The sequence below is a fragment of the Apostichopus japonicus genome, chromosome 20, assembly GCF_037975245.1.
Source record: "Apostichopus japonicus isolate 1M-3 chromosome 20, ASM3797524v1, whole genome shotgun sequence".
Lineage (NCBI taxonomy): Eukaryota > Metazoa > Echinodermata > Holothuroidea > Aspidochirotida > Stichopodidae > Apostichopus > Apostichopus japonicus.
Window position 1 is genome coordinate 20453837 of NC_092580.1, and position 23913 is coordinate 20477749.

The window sequence follows — 23913 nt, forward strand, 5'->3', positions numbered from 1 at the left end:
TATGAACTGTGGATTCATAACAATATTAAGTACCCGCGGTTAGTGTAGGCATTTACCTTGGTTTTTTCATCGTAATAGTCACATGGGCATAACAAGGTAATGAGGATAAGTCCTACATCAGTGTTGCTGGTTGTGACCCAAGCACACTTTCGCTTTCCACATAAGCACATACCAGACTTCCATTTGATATTTAGCGGCAGAAGTTGGTAACATGAATAGCTATCTAAAAGAAGTAACGAAGGAACAAACACACGTCTTATATTTCAACTCATGCTAGCAGGCTAGCAGATATAGACACAGTCTAAAAGACGATATTATGACTGTGATTAACGTAATATAGTACTGCTTAGAGTATCCACAAAGGTTTTCAACTATCATATGATCAATTGCTCCTTCCAAGTCTGTTCTCACCTACACATATTCTTGCGACGTGCATGCGTTTCAATAGAAGATAATTGAAAACGTTGAACGGCGGTGATACTATGTTAGCTTTGGTAAACGGGAATGGCCGATATTGTTATATATAGTTCTTTTGTTCCCTCCGAGAAGACTCTGGATTTTCACAGGTGTGACAATAATCACATGGAGATTGGTCACTGATGAAGTCAAACTACAGAACAAAGAAAAACTCCCGGTCAAAAGTCGCCATACAAATATATGACAGTTTACGTAATGTCGTATTTTGAATGGGTAAACGTATTCTGTGTATGTCGTAGATTGCAACAAATACACACGGACGTATGGTCACTTGTCAATGAGATATATAAAACAATGATTCCCTTACAAATGTGATAACTTTGAGACTAAAAAATATACGACATTCCTTGTACTGAAATTGCGAATCACATTGAATACACGACGCATTTGTACATTTCTGCATGGCATTTCGCCGTCTCTGAAGAATGAGAAAGGAGTAAAGTTTAACTTACCACGGTGATGCCATTGTACTAACATTCCGTCAACCTAATCCCACTAATCGCTGTACTATCTGTTCCCTGTTGAGTACAGACTAATCGTCTGTCATAGAATGCTTGATTGATTTCATCTACAGAATAAATACAGACTGCTGAGTGACTCTGACTTTGAAAATGATACCACCGGTAAATCCTTTACTTCTTCATCTCCATCCAGAGAAAGAGAGTCAAGGTGCGCAGACTGGATCAAGTTGCTTGCATCATTCTTGCTCAATATAGGAAGCAAAGTATGGATTACCATGACAAAGTTGAAGTAATTTAGATGTATATGTACTAGGAGATCCATCCAGGGTAAATGGGGGTATTGTTATTTCAACATCTTCAGAGGTGACTTTAAGTATTTGTCATCTGGTCGAGAGCGTGATATTAATATTGTTGATACCATTGGTGTACCTCGTAACCAGTCACCATATGATGGTGACTGACAAAATAAAGGACCCTACACATGGCTCCATTAGCAATAAAGCCAACAGCCAGACCAGATGGTGTATTGGGTACGACCTCTCGAATTAAATCATCATATGTAACATTTAGACTCACAGGATCCCTGATGTGACAGGCTCCTTGATAAATACTCCCACATGTGATCAGACTATTCTGATGAACTACAATAACTTTGTTGTAATTATCTGTAGCAGTCTTTGGTTCCTTACAACTAAATCGAGGGGGGTCTACACTCTGGATTGTCATCAACAGGACCTGTTTGTTCAGATTGTATTAAATCTAAATCATTGTTTAATTTTTAAATGTAATTCAGTCCTTCGATATACAAACTACCATCACTATGATCCAGGTATTGGTTTTGCAAAACAGAGTTGTAATTAGGAATTTGGAAAGTATTATAATTCTGACTTGTAACAGCCTGAACATTTGAAGAAAGCAGTTACAGTATACAGATATTCAGGAGCACTGAATGCAATTCAAGCAGCTGTATGATATCAACGTCATCTATTTCTGTTGGAACGGTAAACATGTTGGTTGATTTCCGGCATTGAGTTCTGTGCAGGAAATTAATATTGACTGTTTTTCCTTTAAAAAGTTATTTCTCAATTGCAGTACAAACGGTCCATAAGATGTTCTTTGGAGGGGGGGGGGGGGGGATATTAAAGAAAATAGCCCATGTGCTAGGTCTTAGACTGTTACGTAACGATGGTTGTCAGTATTAAGAAAAAGAATACTTGAATTATAAAAGTATATTCCCAAACTCAAAAAGGAAATAAGAAAATATATATAAAAACCTATGTAATTGTTATGTTGTTTTCTATTCCAGAATCCAATGGTCACTAAAATATAGTTATACATATTAGATCTCTCAATCTTTTTGTCACTCATACCTTTCCGACTTGAACACACTTCCTTGTGAGTCAATAAAATTTTGTTTTATTGTGTAATGTTCTTAATGTTCCCAAACTTGTGGTTTTATCACACAATATTTTGTCAGGGATGTCCAGGTATATTCTCTTCATATCTTTCTTTCCCTCTATTTGTCTAATCTATTTTGGTGTAGTGTTCGGATGGTACGAAAAAGCTTGAGATAAATGTATTTATGAAAGAAAATATTAATAATATAGATATATTTCAAATTTTAATAGGATTCAGCTATGTGTCAATCGTCTGGATAAGTGAAAAATAACTGTTACATTGAGTTACGTAAGGTATAGACTATAATAAAACATAAATGAACACCCTAAGAAAAGTCACTTCATCAATCAAATAGATTCCCTTCATTTTCCTGGGCTAATTCTGAGATTCATCTTAATATAACACAGATTATGGAAGTATTCCATTGCGTGGCATGCACCAGTTGTAAGGTATTGCTCAAACGTTGACGTTTTGGATGAAATTTACACACACAAGAAGACTTTTAGTGTTCAAATCAAGCAACATTCAATATTTAATCTGATTTATTCTAATGACATTGAATAATCTGTTCAATCTCTGTTAATATGATGGGAGCAAGGATTATCACTTTGGTCGTCCTCAGCCGTTATCCGTTCGACCGAGATAGTAGACACGTCAGCAATGATATGTTAGGCTATCAATGCGGTTTTTATCCGGTTTGTCTCTCTCTCTCTCTCTGTGACACCTATACCTATGATCATAATCCTGATTTTTACTGTTATCACCACCAAGATAAGATCAGCACCAAGATAAGATCATCAGCATTGCAATCAGCATTACATTACCAGCACTAGTTATCAGTAAGAAATGAGAAATTTCTCAAAATTTCTCAAACATATTATATATATATATATATATATATATATATATATATATATATATATATATATATATATACTGTCGCGCGTTACGGAATAACAACAATGAACTTAATACAGCAACCAGTTTGAACCTGCAATAGAAAGTATGTTTGTCGTTCAGTGTTCTCGTTAAAGACCAGAACAATTCCCACAAATGGCCGAGTTACCAGGCACCGCTTACTATTTGTCTAAAGGAATTGTAACACAAACCAGAACACAACGTTTGTCCTCCGAACGACTTGCTGTTGATGTAATAGTCAACATGTGGGTCGCAGGGAGGGGGGGGGGACTCGACTTTATTCGCAGAGATATTTTCAGGTAGAAATAAGATTAACTTAGTAAACTCGGCAAACCCTGATTTCATAACATTCTAAAACATGAATAATACTTTAATACAATAATATGGAACAATCAGCAGTGTGAAAATCGGTAATGTAGCTGCTAGATTTTATTCCTGATATGTATAGTTTTAAGTATCATAAGAAGACGATGAAGAAAAGTTAAAAATAAATTAACTACTTGAACACAACACGTACTTCTCTACCAAAGAAAGCTATTTACAATCGAACCTTATATTTCCTTTCTTGACTAAGGGCACCCTGCCCAAGAACTATTTAAGATGTAACTTTTCATCTAACTATTGGTCTTTGATAATTAATTTATCTTAAAAAAAAACAAATACAAACCCGTGAACGTAAGAAGGAGATATTTTTTGTCAAAGCATATTAACAATTAAGAACCTACTTTATCTCAAATTCACCAAACAAATCCCAGCAACATGAAAAGACATAAAAAAAAGTTACATTTGTTATGATGACCTGTTTATTTTAATCCGCTAATAAACCATATCCCCATCAACCCCATGTAGCCCGTTGCGCTTTACAACAACCCTATTTAGCACACCTTTTCCCCTTCACCCTAGAACTGCTCCCTCACCAAGACCTGTTTTTGTCTCACTCACCCCTTTCTATATTCGTACCTTTCCCACTAAAACCGGTTTCCTCAACCCCTCCGCACCCCTCTCACCTCACCTTACTCCCCTCGTGGTGGGTTTTAATCCCTTGTCCGATACATGAACGATGCTTGTACCTTCATTGTTCCGCATTCTCTCATTTTTGTACTCATGTATTTGATCCCAAAACTGATTCTCGAGGGGTTCATTCAACCCTGCTCATACCTCTCTCAACCCCGCCCCACCTCATCTCTCTCCTCTCTCTCTTTTCTCTCTTTTTTTCCCTCTTTTTTCTCTCTCTCTCCTCTCTCTCCTCTCTCCCCTCTCCCCACTCTTCCTTCTCTCCCCTTCCCTTACCTCTCTCCCATCTCTCACATCCCATTAATTCTTGATTAATCCCCTGTTGTGTGTCTACTATTGTTTGACTGAATGTGATGGCTATAAGGATTATTTTTCACTTCCTCAACTTGTGTTAAGCTCTTTGCAGCTGCATCTTCATTTAGATTATCCACGGGCGTTGAAACACAATGGTCATTATAAATGCGTTTGCTGTATTCGTCATCTTCTTCAGAAATTGTCGGTCTTTGCTGCTTGCGGTCACTCTCGTGCGTCTCCTCGATTACCCTGCTCATGTTTCTCTTAGGATGTATCGGTAGTTGTTGCTCTTTCCCTGTTTCAAGGCTGATATCAGGCCCAGATTTCCTTTGAGCTGGATTTTCCAATATCAGTTGAAACCTTGACTTCAGTTGGAACAGTTCTTTTGCTCGATTTCTCTCTGGAAGTGTTGGTGGTTGTGCATCTGTTGCCGCTGTACTGCTGATAGATAAACTACAATATGTATGATCACTAACATTATCGTCATTCATTCCTGTTTTTCTGGATTTCTGTCGGGAATCCTTATAATAATAGGTATGGAGAACTGAGAGGGAACATCGATTTGTAGCTTTTAAATGATAAAGTACCAAAAGACAAAAGCAGAAGAGTACCACTGTGAGAGCACATGGAAGAATAACAATGATCAAAATAGGTAGCGCCAGAGTCTGGTCAGGGCCTAGGTACTCCACATGACCTACCACGAAGTTAAGGTTACCGTGCTGTACCTGTCAATGAACAAGTGCAAATGAAAATAGTTATGTTGTGCATGTTAATTACTTTATCACGCTTGGCGTTTTGAGGGACGTCCTGAAGGCCACACTCGTTATGAAGTAGTTTCATTTTGTTTTCACTCTTTTCTTGTTGATGTTTCACGTTCAACTTCACAAATTGGAAATAATTGAAGTTTTGCCAAAAAAATAGAACCTCAGCAAAAACGAAACTGTACAGCCGCAATTACTACTGTGTGTGTTACTCCAACGTAATTTGTCGACATTTTGAAAAATATATAAAGCATACCTGCTTTCTAAGCACTTTTCTATTTATACAATTTAAATAATATATACCTGTACTTGGTGCACTCCTTCAGATAACTTGGGTGATTGACAAATCAAATAATTGATGAAAAGATTTGAGACAAAACATGCCTTGCCACCAATAATGACCGACACATCCTCACTGTTTGAAGCAAGAGTTAAATTGTCTCCCTGTCATAAAGAAAAAGATAGGACAAGTACAAGGACATGAACTAACATTTGGCTTAAAAGAAATTCGCCAACATGATACAGCGTAAGTTGTGCAGCGTCAGTTGGGGTTATAGATTGGACGCTAGGTGAGGGGAATTTGTTAAACCAACCCTAGGCCTGAAATATTGAGCAAAGTAAAGTAACAAACTAGTTTCAAGACAAAGTGTTCTTAAGATAGGAAAAGAATGGTATCATATGTATAATCAAAAGCAACTTTCGCTTTAATAAAATACATACTTTACCTGTATCGTGATGTTGTACTGGCCTTGGAATTCGTTAGGTACTTTGATTATATTTTCGGCTGATGGTAAAAGGTAGTACACAGGGTCTTCGACAAATTCAAAAGCTGTTTTAAGGCTGCCAGGAAAAAACATTCCAAAGTTGATATAACGCGTCACACCGTCCATGTACAGACTGAAATTTGACGTCGGTAGTAGGAGAGGGTAGTCAGTTTGGGCAACGGAAATGTTTGGAGACTTGCAAATGAGCTTCATTGTGGAGTCGGAACAATTGGAACAATCCTGAAAGACAAAGAAAAAACAGCTATGGTATTGATAAAAAACAAAAAAACAAGCAAATGACTTAAATGCAAGATGTGATCACTTCGAAAATGGACGGTTTGTGCCAAAAGGTAGTGAAAAATTTGGAAAGAACATGCATGCTTTGAATTTTTTTAAATTATAATGACAGTTTAAATCAAATCCCACATCTTTAAAGCAAAAAAAAGAATTTGCATTTTCTTGTCAACCAAGTTGAAAATATTCCCCTTGGAAACGTACCCCAGAGACCGTATCAGAGCCAATTCTCACTTCCAACCGGGCTGTTTGGATGATGTCAAAAGATTCCCCCAAAATAGGCAGATCCAGACCACCACTGTTAACGGATAAGACAAATAGCAGACTGATATTAAAGTCACATCACTTCAGTATAAACTATCAAAGAGCTTGAATATATAATAATGTGCAAGCGTATTTATTTCACAGTTTAAAGGGCATTCTGAAGACGGATGTAACACTCTGGTAAAAGTATTCTGCATTAGCTAATATTCCTGTTACAAGATGTTGTTTCAAGATATAATTATTGGTGTTTGTTTGAAGTGAACTTCAACGAACTAAGGCATTGGTAACTGAAGAAAATGGCTGCTTGATAAAAAAAAAAACTATATTGTCTTTGCGATAAAACCTCAGTCACACCACCGGCTGCTTCACTTAAAATGGTCAAACGGATCGCCCCCTCCCACCCCTTGTATATTCTAATATTCGAAAATGAGATCTTCGAGAAAATTTTCTGGAACTGCTATGTTACCTTCTTCTCGACTTTGAGCTGTTTATTTTTGGTAGACCTTTGTTTTTATTTTAGTTTTTGGGAAACGATCTATTTCTCACAACACCTTGAACTGTGTCATAATTCCCCGCAAATTTTGCACTACCTTCACTGTGTTATTTGTTGAAGCAGCTGTAACCTAAATATTAGTTGAACTTTCTTTTTCTGTTAGTGCAGAACTGAACGCGGAATCACCTTTGATGGGCGTAACAACACATTATTGAGAACCCCGTAAACATCACTTTAACATTCTCAATATTGTTTTGATATTGCAAACAGGAAAGTTGTGAGATGGAAATCAAGGCTGAATAAAAGAAAAAGTGATACTAACCTTGCAATGGAACTCAGTCTATCAAAACTATCAACGATGGGGTCTCCCAGATACGCGAATGTATCGCCATTATATTCACATCCCAAATCAAAATTGACAGAAAGTAGTAGATTGTCAGTAACACTTGCAGATCCAGTTCTACAAATGATTTCATCGGAATTATTTCTGTAAAATGTAACATGATTAAGAATTGAGTCATATTTATTTATTTATTTTTGCTTAGTGTCCACGCGATTCATTTGGATTCCTATCTAGATCTACTTTGTAGTACCCAGTTTCATTAAATTTTTAAACAATTTATTCATTAATATCATCGCCTGGACTCTATAAATGACAGGCTGAAAGAGCATAGAAACTGAGAAAGATGCTTGCAGTTGGTGCAAAACAACTTACTTTTACCGAAGAATTGTAAATGAAAAATGATACCACGCAGTTAATTACCAACAGGTTTACACACTGATCCGAAAAATAAGAGAGACTCACTCTTCTATCTTACAAGAGTATCCGTCACCGGGAACACAAGGTGCCGTACTAATCATTACTGTCCGTGTCAGTCCAGAGTCTAACTTTCTACCTCTTATGACTAGTCTGGTACCTCCTGACCGAGGCCCTCTCGCAGGATAAACAAACAGAACTCTAGGTCTCTGTGTCGCGTAACAAGAAGTAACAAATTAGAAAATGAAATTTACTTACACTATTGATTGAATCAATCAGCACTATCACATTCTAAGACTAAACTTAACCGGGATTTACAAAACGTTAGGCATTTATTGCAGTACACGATGACCAAAATAGTAAACACTGGTATCAGCCTGAGAATATAACTAGGAAACACCATGTATGCTACACACCATGGTATATTATAGACATTTGAATAGATGTGGTTTGATTGATGCAAACCTTCACGAGTATACCTTTACCTATACACGATGCATTCCATCAGTTCAAATTACAGATATTTAAGACAAAGCGAAAATCCTTCAGAGGTGCACTATCAGGATTCCTCTGAAGGGTGTATTTACATAAAATACTCACCACATAAGAGAAAGTCTGTTCCGATTGAGCGGGAAGTAACTGGTTGTTGGAAAACCGAACGACGACTTTACCCGAAAGAATTTGCAAAGTACTACCGGTGGTGCAGTATAGCCTAACGTTACAGTGAGGATTGAAAATGTAGATATTAAGCGCATTATTCCATCCATTACAATCGTTGTAATGAAAGGACCCAAATGTTTATAGCTTGGCTGTTAATGATATCAACATAACATAAACGTAATGAATACTTATATTTATTTGGTGAGTATAGTGCACTGTTTGATTATCATTTTCCAAAGATCTGCTTTGAAACATACCAGTTTACATGCAGCATTATCTAACATGAACATTTATGCTAAGAGGAGCCAATTGGGACAATAGCTCTTCTCAAGGGTGTTTATTTAATATAATAAAAACAGAGTTCTGGAAAGAAATTTGCCATATCCCCCTCTCTATGGCATAGGAAGTTTCCAAACAGTGAGAAAGTAAGCTGGGGTAGAGTAAGAAAGCCGACATCATTTAGGGCCGTTTTCCAACATATTTTCTCTTGTGGATGGTCTCTGACCAATTTAAGCAATAGTTTCTGGTGTAAACTGCATATTGTGAGCAAATTTTGCTGAGTAGAAACTTACAATTGTGGTGAATTATATTCACTGTCTGTGCATAAAATACCGGCCACTGATACTGTCGTGATATCAGAAGGAGCGAAACCAAGATTATATCCATGAATGGCAATGCGAGTCCCACCGGACACATGTCCTGAAGTTGGGAAAAACTGAAACACAGAAAGAATGATACCTCTTTTGACATGGTCTATTATCAATTCTTACTACGCGGTTTGACAAATGATTGGTAACGATTTTTCAAAGATTCAAATGAAAATGTCTCACGCAGACAATGGACTTAATTGAGAGCAGTATGTTTACTAACCAGAAAGCCAGTGGGCTTATTGTGATTCCTTGCCAATTGAGATTATAATCCAAAGCTTTCGTCATTGTTGATTAAATTGTTCAGCAAGGTCCTTTCACTGACTGTCAACTTACCTACTAAATATGTTAACTTACCATGTTTACAATATATTTTCAGCAATTAAAATTAACTCAAGCCCTTCCCCCTAATAAATGTGCATAATATCACAATGAACATACATTATCATGTACCGGCTAACTACCAACACCTTCACACCAAGTATGATTCAATTCTGAAAATGTTTACATTTGACCTCATTAATATGCTTCAGACGAGCACCAAACTCAATAGGGATCTTCTACCCACTATGGCGCATATATGTACCAAGTTTGACTTCAATCCAACTTGTCGTTGTTCAGTTATTGTGTTTAAAAGCTATTTTGGGGAAAATGAACCTAAGCCCCGCTCCTAATAAATATTCATCATATCAATTTGAACATATATTACCATGTACCCACTATCTACCAACACATTTATACCAAGTACGAATAAATTTTAATCTTCGGTTGCGGAGTTATAAGCATTTGGAGAGTTTCACGTTTGACTTCGTGACCTCATTATTATTCATGAAATGAGCACCAAAATCAACAAGGTTCTTCTACTAAGTATGGTGCATCTATGCACCAAGTATGACTTCAATCCAACATGCCGTTGTTGAGTTATCGTGTTTACGAGCTGAGGGCGTCACATACACACACACACGCACACGCACACCATCATGTGTATAGTATCTGTTCCCTTTCGAGGGGAATGGTGATGCACACCAGACTATGATCACACAGTCAGTCCCGATGCAAGGGGACTGGGGTTGAGAGCGGATACTTCGTTCGGTAGTTTAGTTTTCGTGCCCAGGTTCTTTTCTGGGCGACCTTTTCTTAAATGTACACACATACACGATTTAGTCCAATCAACACTTTTTAAAACTTTCAAATGTAATTCAAAGCTAAAGATAAAGTTGAATGTGAACCTTACACTGGTTATTGTTGGGTTAGGACAGGTATTCCCCTGTTCGAGTAATTCGTTAGTTGGACAGGTGTGGGAGTCCACCAGTGATAAACAATCGTTCATGGAAGGACACCAACTACATCCGTACCTCTGGTCGACAATCAAACACATCCCGCAAGTTTGTTTGCTCTCACCATCTAGTATCGTAACAGCCATTCTGTTACATTTATTAATGGTTACTGAAATTAGAAGATTTTGTTAGGTAGAACGAAACAATGACAAAAAAGGGTTCTCAGTTTGTATGTCGAAAGAAATGAAAAGTGTTTGGAACAAATGGGGAAATGTACTCTATATCACTTGAATAAATCGAATTAGTCGAGTAAGGGCAACAGGGTGATCATATGGCTCCGGAAATGAGGAAAGCAATGGAGAAGCAAATTCATTCTATACGCTGTACATTTGTTCACATCCGTTCGTATAATAGCTTATTTTATCATTTGTACTAATAAACCAATACACTGAATTTAATAATAAACCGTATGGTTTGCCTAACTGTTCTGTGGCTGTATAGAGGAATCCGAAAAGAATTGAAAGATTCTGACATGAATCTTTTGAGGATGTACCTGTCAGGTTGCCTTCCATGTCTATGGGAAAGTTGCCCCAGAAAATGATCACTGACCCACTGATAGATTCAGCTGTTGATGAATAGTTGTACTGCAAGAAAACAAAGGTACTTCAGAACGTCACACAATATAGAGCCTGGGGTTTACAAAAACCAGTTCCATTTCATTTGGTTATAATTGTATAATCATGATGATAATAAATCAAGTGTCACAAGTCCCCAAGAAAGAAAATAAAACCTACACATGTGGTTATAATATCTCTCCTATGTAAGTTCGTAAAAGTAACAGAAAAACTATGCCTAATATCTTGCGCTGGTTCTTTAGAACGCATTTTTAAAGTGGTAACAAAAACATAAAGGATTCAAAGCCTTTGTTTGGGCTCTAAGTACTTTACTTAGTCACAACATTGCGTTAGAAAGCTGAATAACAGCGAGTTGAACTTACTGTGAACTTACCAAGTTAGTCTGACATCTGATTTGGTCATCTACAATACTAGCTGGTATTATGTGTCTTTGTAGTCCTGTGTACTGAATTTGACAGCTGAATTGGAACGTCTGCAAATGTTGAAAATAGGCTCAGAGGATTATAGCATAACTGATTGTATTTAAGGTGAAGCAACACTTGTATGACTAAATTACAACTGTGACAGGGGTATATATATATGTATATATATATATAAATGTACGTGTGTGTGTGTATATATATATATATATATATATATATATAACCTAACCACTAGGCTATAGTGCTTATTGTATGTCCAGAGGTTCGAAACAGGTACCGAAGGTCATAATGCCATTGTAGCCTTAAATATATATAACAGCGCAGTACTACAGTGAATAGAAATGATAGTTAGCTTGGAATACAATATGTAGTAAAACCCTTTGCTACAGACATGGATTCACCATAGCATATTTAGTTATACTACATACGCCAAACACCAGACCAATTTCTGATTTCAATATAATTCGGGAGATGGTTAATTAATATTAAAACTTACATTATTTGGTAAATTAATTCCCTCAAACTGTAATTCTTGACTTTGACCGGCAGGAATCAACACTTCCTCAGTTCTACGAATCAGTGGACAGCTCTGTAGAAATATGACATGTCACAGTATGTTACGACGGATATTTCTTTACGCTCTTGGACAAGGTTTGTTTGTTGGGGAAGGGGACTCATATATAAAGGTTAGTGAGCCTAACGTTTCAATCCTAGAAGGGTTTCCAGTCAGCAAAGACAAGGCAGCTTGTCTTTGAATTTGATCCTGTTATGATCCAGACGTCAGATCCTCTAACTTACATATTTTCCTCAACAGGCGTTTCACAGATATGCAGTTTGTTAACAGTCTTTCACTTTTGATAACCGATACTTGTTGGCCAAAATGGGTGCTTGTAAAGGAGAGAGTAAATGCAATTGCAATACTTTTAAAACTATTTAAGTATTGTGGATTTTATTCTTCTGTCGTTTTGTTTACTGAATGTGAGGGGCAGACCTTAACATCCAATATATCAGTCTTGTTCTTCTAAATGTGAAGGAAATTACACAATTTACTTCCAGTGGAAGCTATACATTAAGTGTAAGAAAGTGTAAGAAGAATAGCTTACAGTTCTTGTGGTTATATAATCACTTTTGGAACAGCTCTGTGCTTCATCAATGCACTGGTTGCTATGGAGACACCACTTGCAGCCATATTTATTTCCAGCACATTCAGAACAGAACGAAATAATGGCACAATCATAAAACTCAAATGGAACGGAGGCAATTGTATGGGTTTGTTCATTCTCTTCATAAAGCAGCAGCAATTCCACAGTTAGAAATCCTGAAAAGAATTCAACAACTTTCATAAGAGTTTCATCATCAATCATTAATCATAAACAGTATGTTTTAGATCACAGGTTAATCCTCGATTTCTTGTTTTTTAGTGAATACAAATAGTATTCATGACTGAGTAAGAACCTTATTGCAAATGATTTAAATCGATTGGAATCTGGCTCTTATCCTCTTTTTTATCATATCTTTGCAGTTCAGGGTGAGCCCATGAAAACCTGTCCAGGGATGTTGGTTCCTGAATTTATCTGATCCGGTAATAGTAATCATTGAAAATTATACTAGCAAACATCAAAAGGTGTGTTTCTATAAGTAGATGATGTTACTCTAAATGCAAAGCAGCAGTTTCAAACATAGCTCAATACAAGTTTCAATACGTATTGTCCAATGTCCCTTATGTTTGAATATAAACATAATTTGGCAAAATAAAATGGTCTTTGGAACTCTTTGGAAGCTGACTGGCGATCGGGCTATAACCTCACCAGTGTTTTTGACCGTAAAGTTCACGGGTGTATTACAAGTAAATGTGGATATGTCCGCCATGATTATCACTGGTTGTGACCTGTGCAGAGTCGCACCCTCCAGAAATGTAAAAGTTAGGCTTCCATTGGAGATGTTCGGCAGATTTGAGACAACGACTGTTAACTGCAAAGTGCACAAAAGAGATAAATATTGTTTTATAAATGAGCTGGTATTAGCAGTTCCTTGGTCTTATACAGGGATTGATGTTTTTTCATACTGCTGATGTTAACAATAAAGTTCTTTGGAACATAAGGTCATTTTTCTTACTATAGTTTACAAGAGTTTCTACATAATTATAACACAAGTCTACATCCTATCTTATAAAGCTTTCCCTACAGTCTATATTAATCTTACAATAGAGGAAATTGGAAATTTGGACATAGAAAGTAGAACATATTTTCTTATCGGTCATCAAACTCATAATTTAACCTTAGTGGTGGTTCCGGCATGAGCAAACTTTGGAGTAACTCCAGTTATCTCCAGACAGTCATCCTCACCAGAGAGCCATCTGAGGGAAGTTCCGTTCTGTGAGCCTTGACATTGTGAATCTGTTCTTCTGGTACACCTGTTGAGGCAAATGGAAACAGATACATGATTATACTGCATTCCCAACGAAATTGTTCAGGTTTTTTCTTTGTTATCTAAACTAGAGCTCATACCTTTCCCTGATAGTTGATACTTTCTCTTAATTGCATTGAATTGGCAGTAAAACCAAACGTTTACTCTTGATCGTCATTCAAAGAACGACCTTTTCATATGAATTCAGAAGCTCTCCACCTACTTTAATGTACACTAATAATAACACTTCAAAAATCAAAGGATGTATACTATTCCATCGCCCATGCAAACATCTTTGTCAACTTTCTGTTTCATGCAATAATAAATCCTGCAATAATAGATCCTGCGATGACCAATTGTCGTCGTAAATCGAATACGAAGTAGATTCGTGAAAAAAATGATCTGCACTGTAATAAAATTTAAGAGCATAGTGTTATGAAGTATCCAAATTCATTGTCTACAATGGTATTGTCATGTACATAACGTACTCTGTTTGCAAGCTGCACCATCCACAGTATGGGTCCTCCGCCATGTGACACTCTTCACACGTTGTAAACTTGTGGCATTCTTCCACTGGAACTTTTGTTATCTGAAAGTGCCACAAATCATGAAGCAAGTTTCATTCTTGTTAATAGATCAGTTTTTATTAGAACTGTTACTGTAATAATACTGTTTATTAGAATGATATATTCGGTACTTCCAACCATTCCAACACATTCCCCCCCCCCCCCCCGCAAACCCCTCGACCGCACCACTCCCACCCAAACTTTTCTAAATGGGCTACCCTTATTTTGCTCTATTTGTTCCACTACAACTATTGTTATATGAAAACGTGTAAAAAAATGACTTGCGTTAGTGTTTATTGATCAAAGTAAGATCACAATTTGCCGGTAAGGAATAAAATGTTCAAGTTATTTCCATTCACAGTCATCATGCAGATAAAGTGCCCAACCTTTCTATTAAACAATGGCTCATGGAATATTCTCCCAATAATCTGCTATTAGACAATAAGTACAACTTCCTCTGGCAATATTTTGTTTTCAATTACAAAGAAATATAACATAATACAAATATAGCATGAGAAAAGTTTGCAACGCCAGATATCACAGGGTCCCTGAATTGGTAAAGGAGAATGGTAACTTAGACATTTAGTGTTCTGATCTCATAAACCCTATACTGCGAATGATAGAGTATGAAAACTTAGTATGTGAGATTGGCTCAATGAGTTCACAGACAATGTTTAAAGATTACCAGTTCATCCTATGCACGGTAGAACGAGAGTGCTATGGTTGTGGGAGACAGGTAAGCGAAATTTTTGGTTTTACAAACCCCCCAGATGGCCGGAAACGGCCCTTCCCGAGTTTTCATTTTGGTTACCTGGCCTCTTGGTAACTTGAGACACTTCATTCAATATCACTTTTAAACAAAAACAAAAAACAAAAAAAACGAGCTAAAAAAGTACTTAATTCAATACTACATAATGTATTTAAAATGAGCAAGGTACATGTACAGAGTAAGCCAGTAACAGCAGGCAACAAAGTGCTGCAGCTCTATAAAGTCTGTTAATCAACGATAGGCTTATTGTGGAATGTTTCTCAACTGAAATATTATCTGCGTAAACGGGTTTTTAACTAGATGTTAAAAAACTGACAAGATCGGATCCTAGTCTTTTTCGGCAGGTAGAGTGTTGATTAAAACGGCACGCGATAGAAATGACAGCCTAGATGACAGAAGAATAGGTCACCTAATTTAGCCATATTCTTGCTACGTTCATTTCAATAGTTTTTCCTGGCTAGACTCTAAAACTCGTCCAGCAAGCTTATGGATTTGAGTTATGGGTGTTTAAAAAAAAAAAAAAACTTGGCCAAAAAAGTGTAGGCCCGGGCCTACAGTGCTACATACTGGCTACGCCCCTGTGTACTAAACATCGGCCAATCCAATGTCTGATTTTAAATTGAGGCATGGAACCCTGAGCTTTATTTAAACGATGATTGCTAAATAATAAATTAGCTTGTTGCATATTACGCTTTAATTTTTACAAGCTAAATTTGGCTCAAATATAGTGCACCACTTGCAATGCAGGGTAGGAATTTAGATTTGGCTCTGGAGGGCTATTTTAGAAAATGAATGAAATAAAAATGCCCCCTTAATGTATTTACGAGAGCTTCTTTAAGGTTTAGGGGGCGCTTTTCCAAAGTCCAATATGCTGTTTACGGAAAAGATTGTAAGCATTCATCAGGATGAAGTAAGCACAATTACCCTCTTCCTAGTTAGCTGCGACTGTATAGCAAATTCATTGAAAGTTTAATTGCCAAAAGTTGCGATCGTTTAGCAAATAACGTCAATCCACCGTATATATGACGAAAACCAATAACCCATCAACTGAAATAGAAAACACAGGTTTACTTCTACTGAAGGTGCCGTTGGTGCCCTTTCCTTTAATCATGTATTTTTTTCGTGTGTGGATAAAATCACCCACCACCAAATACGAAACCATTATACCGCTGAAAAGTAATCGAAGTTAAAACCTTCAATCCAGCGCCACAGCAACGGTTTACGTAAAATACAACATTCCCTCTCTAAGACATAGCACATACCTTCCAAACAACTGCCGATTTCAAGCATTTTTATTTTTTTGGCAAACCGATGGTTAGGCTACATTTCCTATTGACTTAGTGTGGTTGTTAGGCTAACATAGGATATTTTAGCTCTAGCTAACTGCGTCACAATTTCAGCGAATAAAGAGTTGCATAGGCTAGATTTTCTCGTTGACTACGTGTGGTGTTTGGCTACCTTGCGCGAGACGATAGCAGCAAGGAAAGTATGTAAACAAAGCTACGCAAAGTATTGTTATTATTAATTTTTTTGCAAACCGATGGTTAGGCTACATTTCCCATTGACTTAGTGTGGTTGTTAGGCTAACATGTTGTCAAAGATTGCAGTTTTTCTTGGATATTCTTTTATTTTATTTGCGACACAACTTGAGCGAATAAACAGATGGCTAGGTTAGAGTTCCATGTTGACTTAGTTTGAAGTTAGGCTACCATGTGGTCGGAGACTTTTGGGGATTTGAGGTTATTGTCGCTGGTACTGAAATTGCTTAGTGTAGGCCGTAATTTGCCAGTGACTGCGCGGGAAGTTCCCGGTGATTGTGCGCGACCCTCCCGCACTGCTTCAAATTTGATCAAATGTGATGCGGGATTGTGAGAACTGTTTGTGCGATTCGCGCTGCTACTGCAAATCCTAGCTAAAGCAAAAAAGCATGTCACAATTAAATTTACACAGACACCTGATATTACGAGGGCGATTTTCTTATATTTCTTTTTCGCCCTCGCAATTGTGCTTTCGGAGGGCTTTTTTTAGCACTTGCTAGGGCGAATCGCCCGTCGCCCCCGCTTGTTTCTGACCCTGTTGCAATGTAATGTAAGGTAGGCTATACAGATATTATATTAGTACACTGGTATTGCGAACCATCTTAGTGTAGGCAATGCATCAGTGCACGTGCACGTTACGTTATATGATTTAGCTTTACAGCAATCGAGCTAAATCTGCGTGACTGTATAGAAAAACATGGCTACGGTAAAGTTAACGATCGCTAATTTAACATTTCTGACGATAAATTGGAAACAATTTACAGTAATAATATCTTCACTTCAAGTTGAAGTTCTGAACACCATGCCTTATGAAACGATTTTTGTTTCTATTCACACTCAGTGTATAAAATTCAGGAGAAAATGAAAGCCATTGCGTCAAAATCGAGTCATAGCGGCTTAGCGGAAACACTGATGGGTAACCAGTTACCAGGTAACTCAGAGCAAAACAATACGCAAGAATCAGCTCTCTGTTAAAACAAGGTTTTCTTATAAAGTTTGGAAGCATAGAAGAAGGACAAAACATAGGCAAAATCTAACCTGATCCTCAGAGGTGATGAAGATGAATTCTCTATCTTCTGAAAGGAGTAAGCCGTTCCTGATGACTGGTGTCTCATGGAGATCAAGACTCTCGTAAACCTCTGCTGATGAACCGTCCAATCGCAACTGAGGAGAGAACAATCCTTTATACCGTTACCACAAGTTCTAATAAGATAATTCCTGAGAATTCATAACATTTATGATCGTACCAAGAAAGGTTGACAGAAGACCCTGAACCCTTCTCACATTAATATTACTAATAACAATATGTAGAATATAAAAAATTCAATCTCACAATGTGCAATGCGCAAGACTTACAATGTCACTTGTTTACATTTAATCTGGATACAAGGGAATGCCAATTGTATCATTGGTATAATGGATATAATGTAGATATAGTGTCTGTAGCATTTGCTGAGAAATGATGTTGAGAATAATGATATCTACATATATATATATATATATATATATATATATATATATATATATATATATATATATATATATATATATATATATATATATATATATATATATATGTATATATAAATATATATATATATATATGTATATATATATATATATATATATATATATGTATATATATATATATATATATATATATATATATATATATATATATATATATATATATATATATATATATATATATATATATATATATATATATATATATAGCGTCACTTATTTAAAAGAAAGTGAAAGATACACAAATCAATACAATTGTCTCATTATGTGATTGTGAAATGTTTGGGGAAATACCCATACTGGGCATAATCAAAATTCCTCCAATTGCTCCTTCAAAATTACTTTCACTAATCGTACTAATGACAACTGTATGAGTTGTTTTACAATGTTGGGAATGTTACCTTTTTAATATTGCCACTATTTCCACCAATGAAGATAATTGGTGTCTCAAGATGCTGAACTGCGGCAACAGCAGTGATGTAGTTGGTGCTTTCATATACTGGCCTGGCTGATATAATGATGGCTCTATTGTCACCTCCGAGAGGACTCTGTATTTCGAATGTATGGCAATAATCTGCTGGTGAACTCTGACTGATGAAGTCGAACTACAAAGGAAATAAAACAATAGGATCATCAATTTATATACACAAGTTAATGCCTTGATGTATTCTCTAAAGTTGAGATTAACAATTATCAAGTTCCATCCCATGTAAATTGTAAGTACTACAGAAATCCTGTCTTACTCGATGTTACCATGGATAATAATTAAATAAACAGAATAGATAGACAATTAAAAATGAAGTGGTCACATAACAACGTGGAATGTCTTGGGTTCTAGATAAGTTTACTTTTAAGTAGTTAACTTGCTTGACCATGCTTTTACTTCGAGTTCTGATTATCATGAGATTTTTTTCTTCAGAAACCAAAAAGCCAATTAGCTTTGTGATTCCTTGCCATACAATTTGCTCAAATTCAAAATAACTATCTGACTATTCTAGAGCAAGTGAGTTAAATTTTATAAGAATTAAGCGAGAATCAGAAAATATATGTCGCAATCCCATGTGGGTATCAACCATGTCATTCACTCATAAGGGTTTTACAGTATAGAATTTGAAAGAAAAATGTTTCAACATCCAGAAAGAACTGTCTTCTTATGTGAAATATAGACTCCAAAATCCTTTAATAAGTGGTGAGAGTTACATGGTTTATACATTAAGAAATATGTTTGGGAAAATGAACCATTCCAGATAACCTTTTGACCCCTTGAGGAGGGGAGCGGGGAGCGGGAACGGGAGCGGGGAGCAGGGAGCGGGGAGCTCGGAGCTGTGAGCGGGAAGCGGGGGGGGGGAGGGGTTGTGCCCATTTGAAATAATCTGTTGAACCCTTGAAGCTCAGAGGTAGAAACCCTTATAGGAAGTTTAAGTGCACGTTTAAAGCAAGAGTATGAACTCTGAAGCAGATTCTAATACCTGTATGCCAGTTATGTTTTTTTTTTTCTCGTTATGAACATAAAGAGCCCCTTCACAGAACTAAACTGAACTGAATTTGACCAAAAGAAAGTCATTGCATTGGAGAATTCACAGATCAATTGTAGCTTTCATTTTGGAGTTATCATGTTTAAAGGGTTTTCAGAATTTGATGCATGTTGACCTCATGTGACCTCTACCATTTCGATAGGATTCTTGCACTCATCAAGCTGGATCTACATACTAAGTATGAATTTAAAAAAGATGTACTTTTTGTGGTATCGTGTTTACAAGATTTTCAGACTTTCACTTAAATGTTGACCACATATTACCTTTGACCTCCAGCAGTTTCTAAAACGCTCTTGTACTCAACACGCTAAATCTACATACCACGAATGGAGAATGTACTTTTTGAGTTATCATGTTCACAAAGTTTTCAGACTTTGACCTCTGCTGACCCCAAATGACCATTAAACTTCACAGAAAACAATAGGCGAATGTACTCAATAAGACGGATCCACATACCAAGTGTGTATATATGTATTTTAGATCCTCCTGCAAGCAGAGACTCGCGAAGAAGCCATCATTGGCTTATCAAAGCCGCAAGCTGACCGAAGTCAGTCTCTTAGACTTCATATTTTAATGTCCATGAATCTGAATTGTCAATTGTCAACAATTCTGGAACTGGACGACATACATTAATACATATTCACAATCTTGGAGTGACTCGAACTCGGGACCTTATGATTGAAAGGCACCGGCGTTAACCACTGAGCTAACACTCCTTATATTATAAGATAATACACCATTAACTTTTGAATTACCATATATACAAGCGAGTGTCATATACATAAACACACACCCATCGCACAGATTCCTTTTGCCTCTGTTAAGGAATAAAAAATACATGGCACCAATGATTTATTGTCCAAAGTTAATTTGTTCTGCACATAAAATAATACAGGATAAAAGGGCAAGGCTTTGCAACTTAAAGTACCCTACTATATGATATGGGCCAGCGGGCTACTTCCACATAATGTACCCCATTCCTAGAACAATGGCAAGACAATAATTGGTACCTCTACTTACCAGGGGCTCAGTGTCTGAACATGCTGTAGATCCAGCCCAACTGATTTCTGTATTATCTGATCCCTGTTTAGTACAGTGTATTCGTCTGTCATAGAATGCTTGATTGATGTCATCTACAGAATATATACAGATAGCCGATTCAGATGAAGGAGTGGGACTGGTGAGTGACTCTGACTTTGAAAATGACGCCACAAGTACATCCTTTACTTCGTCTCCATCCAGAGAAAGAGAGGCAAGGTGCGCAGATTGGATCAGGTTGTAATCATCATCCTCGTTCATTCCAGCACAGACAAGAGGGAGTTCAATGTAGGAATTAAAGTCTGGATCACCATGACAAAGACGAACTAATTTAGAAGTATATCTACTTATGGTGCTGAAATCTCTAGGTTGTGATGCAGCAAAGTAGCTGAACTGACCGCTAGTAAAACCATAAATATAACTGATGTTGAATGGCTGAACTGCTGGAGATCCATCCAGGACAGTCCGGGATATTGGTATTTCAGCATGAGTCACCTCATCAGAGGTGACTTTAAATAACTGATCATCTGGTGGAGAGCGTGATATTAATCTTGCTGATACCGTTGGTACATCTCTTAACCAGTCACCATACGATGATGCAACATAAAGGACCCTTTCCGTGACTCTATTAGCAATAAAGGCAACGGCCAAACCAGATGGTGTATTGGGTACGACCTCTCGTTTTGAATCGCCGTATGTAACATTTAGACTCCCAGGATCTCTGATGCGACAGGTTCCTTGATAAATACTCCCACATGTGATCAGACTATTCTGAAGAACTAGGATAACTTTATTGTAATTATCTGTAGTAGTCTTTGGTTCCGAACAACTAAATGGAGGGGGTCTACACTCTGGACTGTCATCAACTGGACCTGTTTGTTCAGATTGTATTAAATGTAAATCACTGTTTAATTTATAGATGTAATTCAGTCCTCCGATATACAAACTACCATCTCTTGGATCAAGGAATTGATTCTGGAAAACAGAGTTGGAATTAGGAATTTGGAAAGTATGATAATTCTGACTTTTAACCGCCTGAACATTTGACGAAAGCAGTGACAGTATACAGATATCCAAAAGCACTGAATGTAAGTTAAGCATCTCTCTGGTATCAACGTTATATATTTCTGTTGGAACATTAAACATCTTGGTTGATTTCCAGCAATGAGATCTGTGAAGGAAATTCATATTGACGGCTCTCACTTTTATTTCTCAATTGCAGTACAAACTGTTCATGGGCTTTTTTATTTGGGAGGAGAATTTTCATGGAAGTAGCCCATGCTCTAAAGGTCTTAGTATCATACTGTTACATAACAATGGTTATATGTATTAAGGAAAGAGTAAACTTTAACTATAAACATATATTCCCAAACGCAACAAGGAAAATGAAAATAGATATAGAAACCTATTTAATTGTTATGTTGTTACTATTCCACGATGCAATGGTCACTAAGATATAGTTATACAGAGTAAAATATTAGAGGACAATATCTTTTTGTCACCTCATACCTTTACAACTTGAACACACTTACTCGTAAGCCAATGAAATTTTGTTTTGTGTAATATTCTCAATGTTCCGAAACATGTGGTTTATCACACGATTTCATGTATGATTACCGCATAAAATAGATTTTGTGTCACCAAACTATAGATCAGTTTTGCAAGTTTGCTTATTGCTTATGTAGAATGCAAAGTGAAAAACGTAGACTTGTAGTGACCAAGTTTTGCATTCATTGAATTGCTAGAAATCATCAAATTTCTCCATCTCATTGTTGGTTTGAACTGGATTTATTTATCGGTATTCATAGGCTATTATTCTATGTAATCTGTCCTCATTTATCGACGGACATGGAATATTATATTGTTTTGTGAGATGTACACCATTGTCGATCTTCATGTAGCTATCAGGCAAGTCCCCACTCATGATAACCCTTTACGGAACGCTTATTAACGTTAAGCAGTACATATGTCCCAATAGTCACAAAGCGACATACACGGCAACTTCCTGCTCCGATACTTGAAGTAAAAAATACATAGACGTTATATATTCTCCTAGTGTAAAAACATGAAACTTTTCCATCACATAAAGCTAAAAATTGCATGTAATTGCTAAATAGAAAAATTTAAATCAAGCGGATCGTTCGTCTTCCCTTTTTCCTTCTTTCTTTTCTCGCAAATAGTGAACTGCCTTCTGATTGGGTATCGGAAATGCAGACCCTTGAAAACTGCTTTAAAAATTGCTTTAAAAACTGCTTTAGCAGTTTAAGTTTGGATAAAATCTTACCTTAAAATGGTGGTGCACCTTTTTGGCAATAGTAATTTATTAGAAATCTTTGTTCTGAAAGCTGCGTCTAGATATCTTTGCTCATACACATAAGGCGTCACCTTCAGTGTCATATGTATCATAGTTCGTGTTATAAAGAGGTGGATTTTTGCCAGTGCTTGCACAAGGAAGACAATTCAAAGTGTCATGTAAGTGATACTTGATATTCATATATGTAAATGTTACAAGTACTGCCTATAGGCGTTACAATGACGTAAGCATGTATATGTCACAACAAATTACACCTTATTCATCCACATTGTTCATACATATTTATATATATATGTATATATACATATGCCAATTTCTCGAAAGAGGAACTACGAATTAATAATGACTGAATGCACAGCATTGGTTTTCAGAAGCTTTCGTTTTCTTATTTTACGTTAGATGCTTAGATTCAAAATGGTGTTTCATTTCCAATATTTAAAGGCAGTTTTGTATACGACTTTCTCTGTGCTGTTATAAAATGTACACCATTTGTAAAAAGAAAAAATATGGAGGGGGCCTGAGGCAAAACATTCTCTCGGCCTTGTATAAATTAACGATATAAAAAACATCATACATAACAGTACGTGTAGGTAGATATACGTATGTATCTGATATCCAAATGACCAACTTGACGATGGTTAATGAGAAAAACATTATGAGAAGTCGATCACGCTAGGCTATAAG

General features: G+C 36.6%; 1 protein-coding gene across 1 annotated transcript; it reads right to left on the minus strand.

Moving 5' to 3' along the window:
• Positions 1-4500: 4500 nt before the first annotated feature.
• LOC139961468 (plexin-A4-like) lies at positions 4501-23443 on the minus strand. The gene is made up of 20 exons (XM_071960655.1): positions 23200-23443; positions 20898-22086; positions 18744-18947; positions 17854-17979; positions 14431-14531; positions 13814-13949; positions 13345-13507; positions 12640-12854; positions 12033-12125; positions 11488-11586; positions 11033-11123; positions 10437-10648; positions 9128-9270; positions 8496-8607; positions 7944-8104; positions 7461-7625; positions 6586-6679; positions 6049-6327; positions 5627-5767; positions 4501-5287 (listed from the first exon to the last, which is right to left on the minus strand). The coding sequence occupies exons 1-20, from the start codon at positions 23319-23321 to the stop codon at positions 4580-4582; spliced, it is 4554 nt and encodes a 1517-aa protein (XP_071816756.1). The 5' UTR covers positions 23322-23443; the 3' UTR covers positions 4501-4579.
• Between the last annotated feature and the right edge of the window lie 470 nt (positions 23444-23913).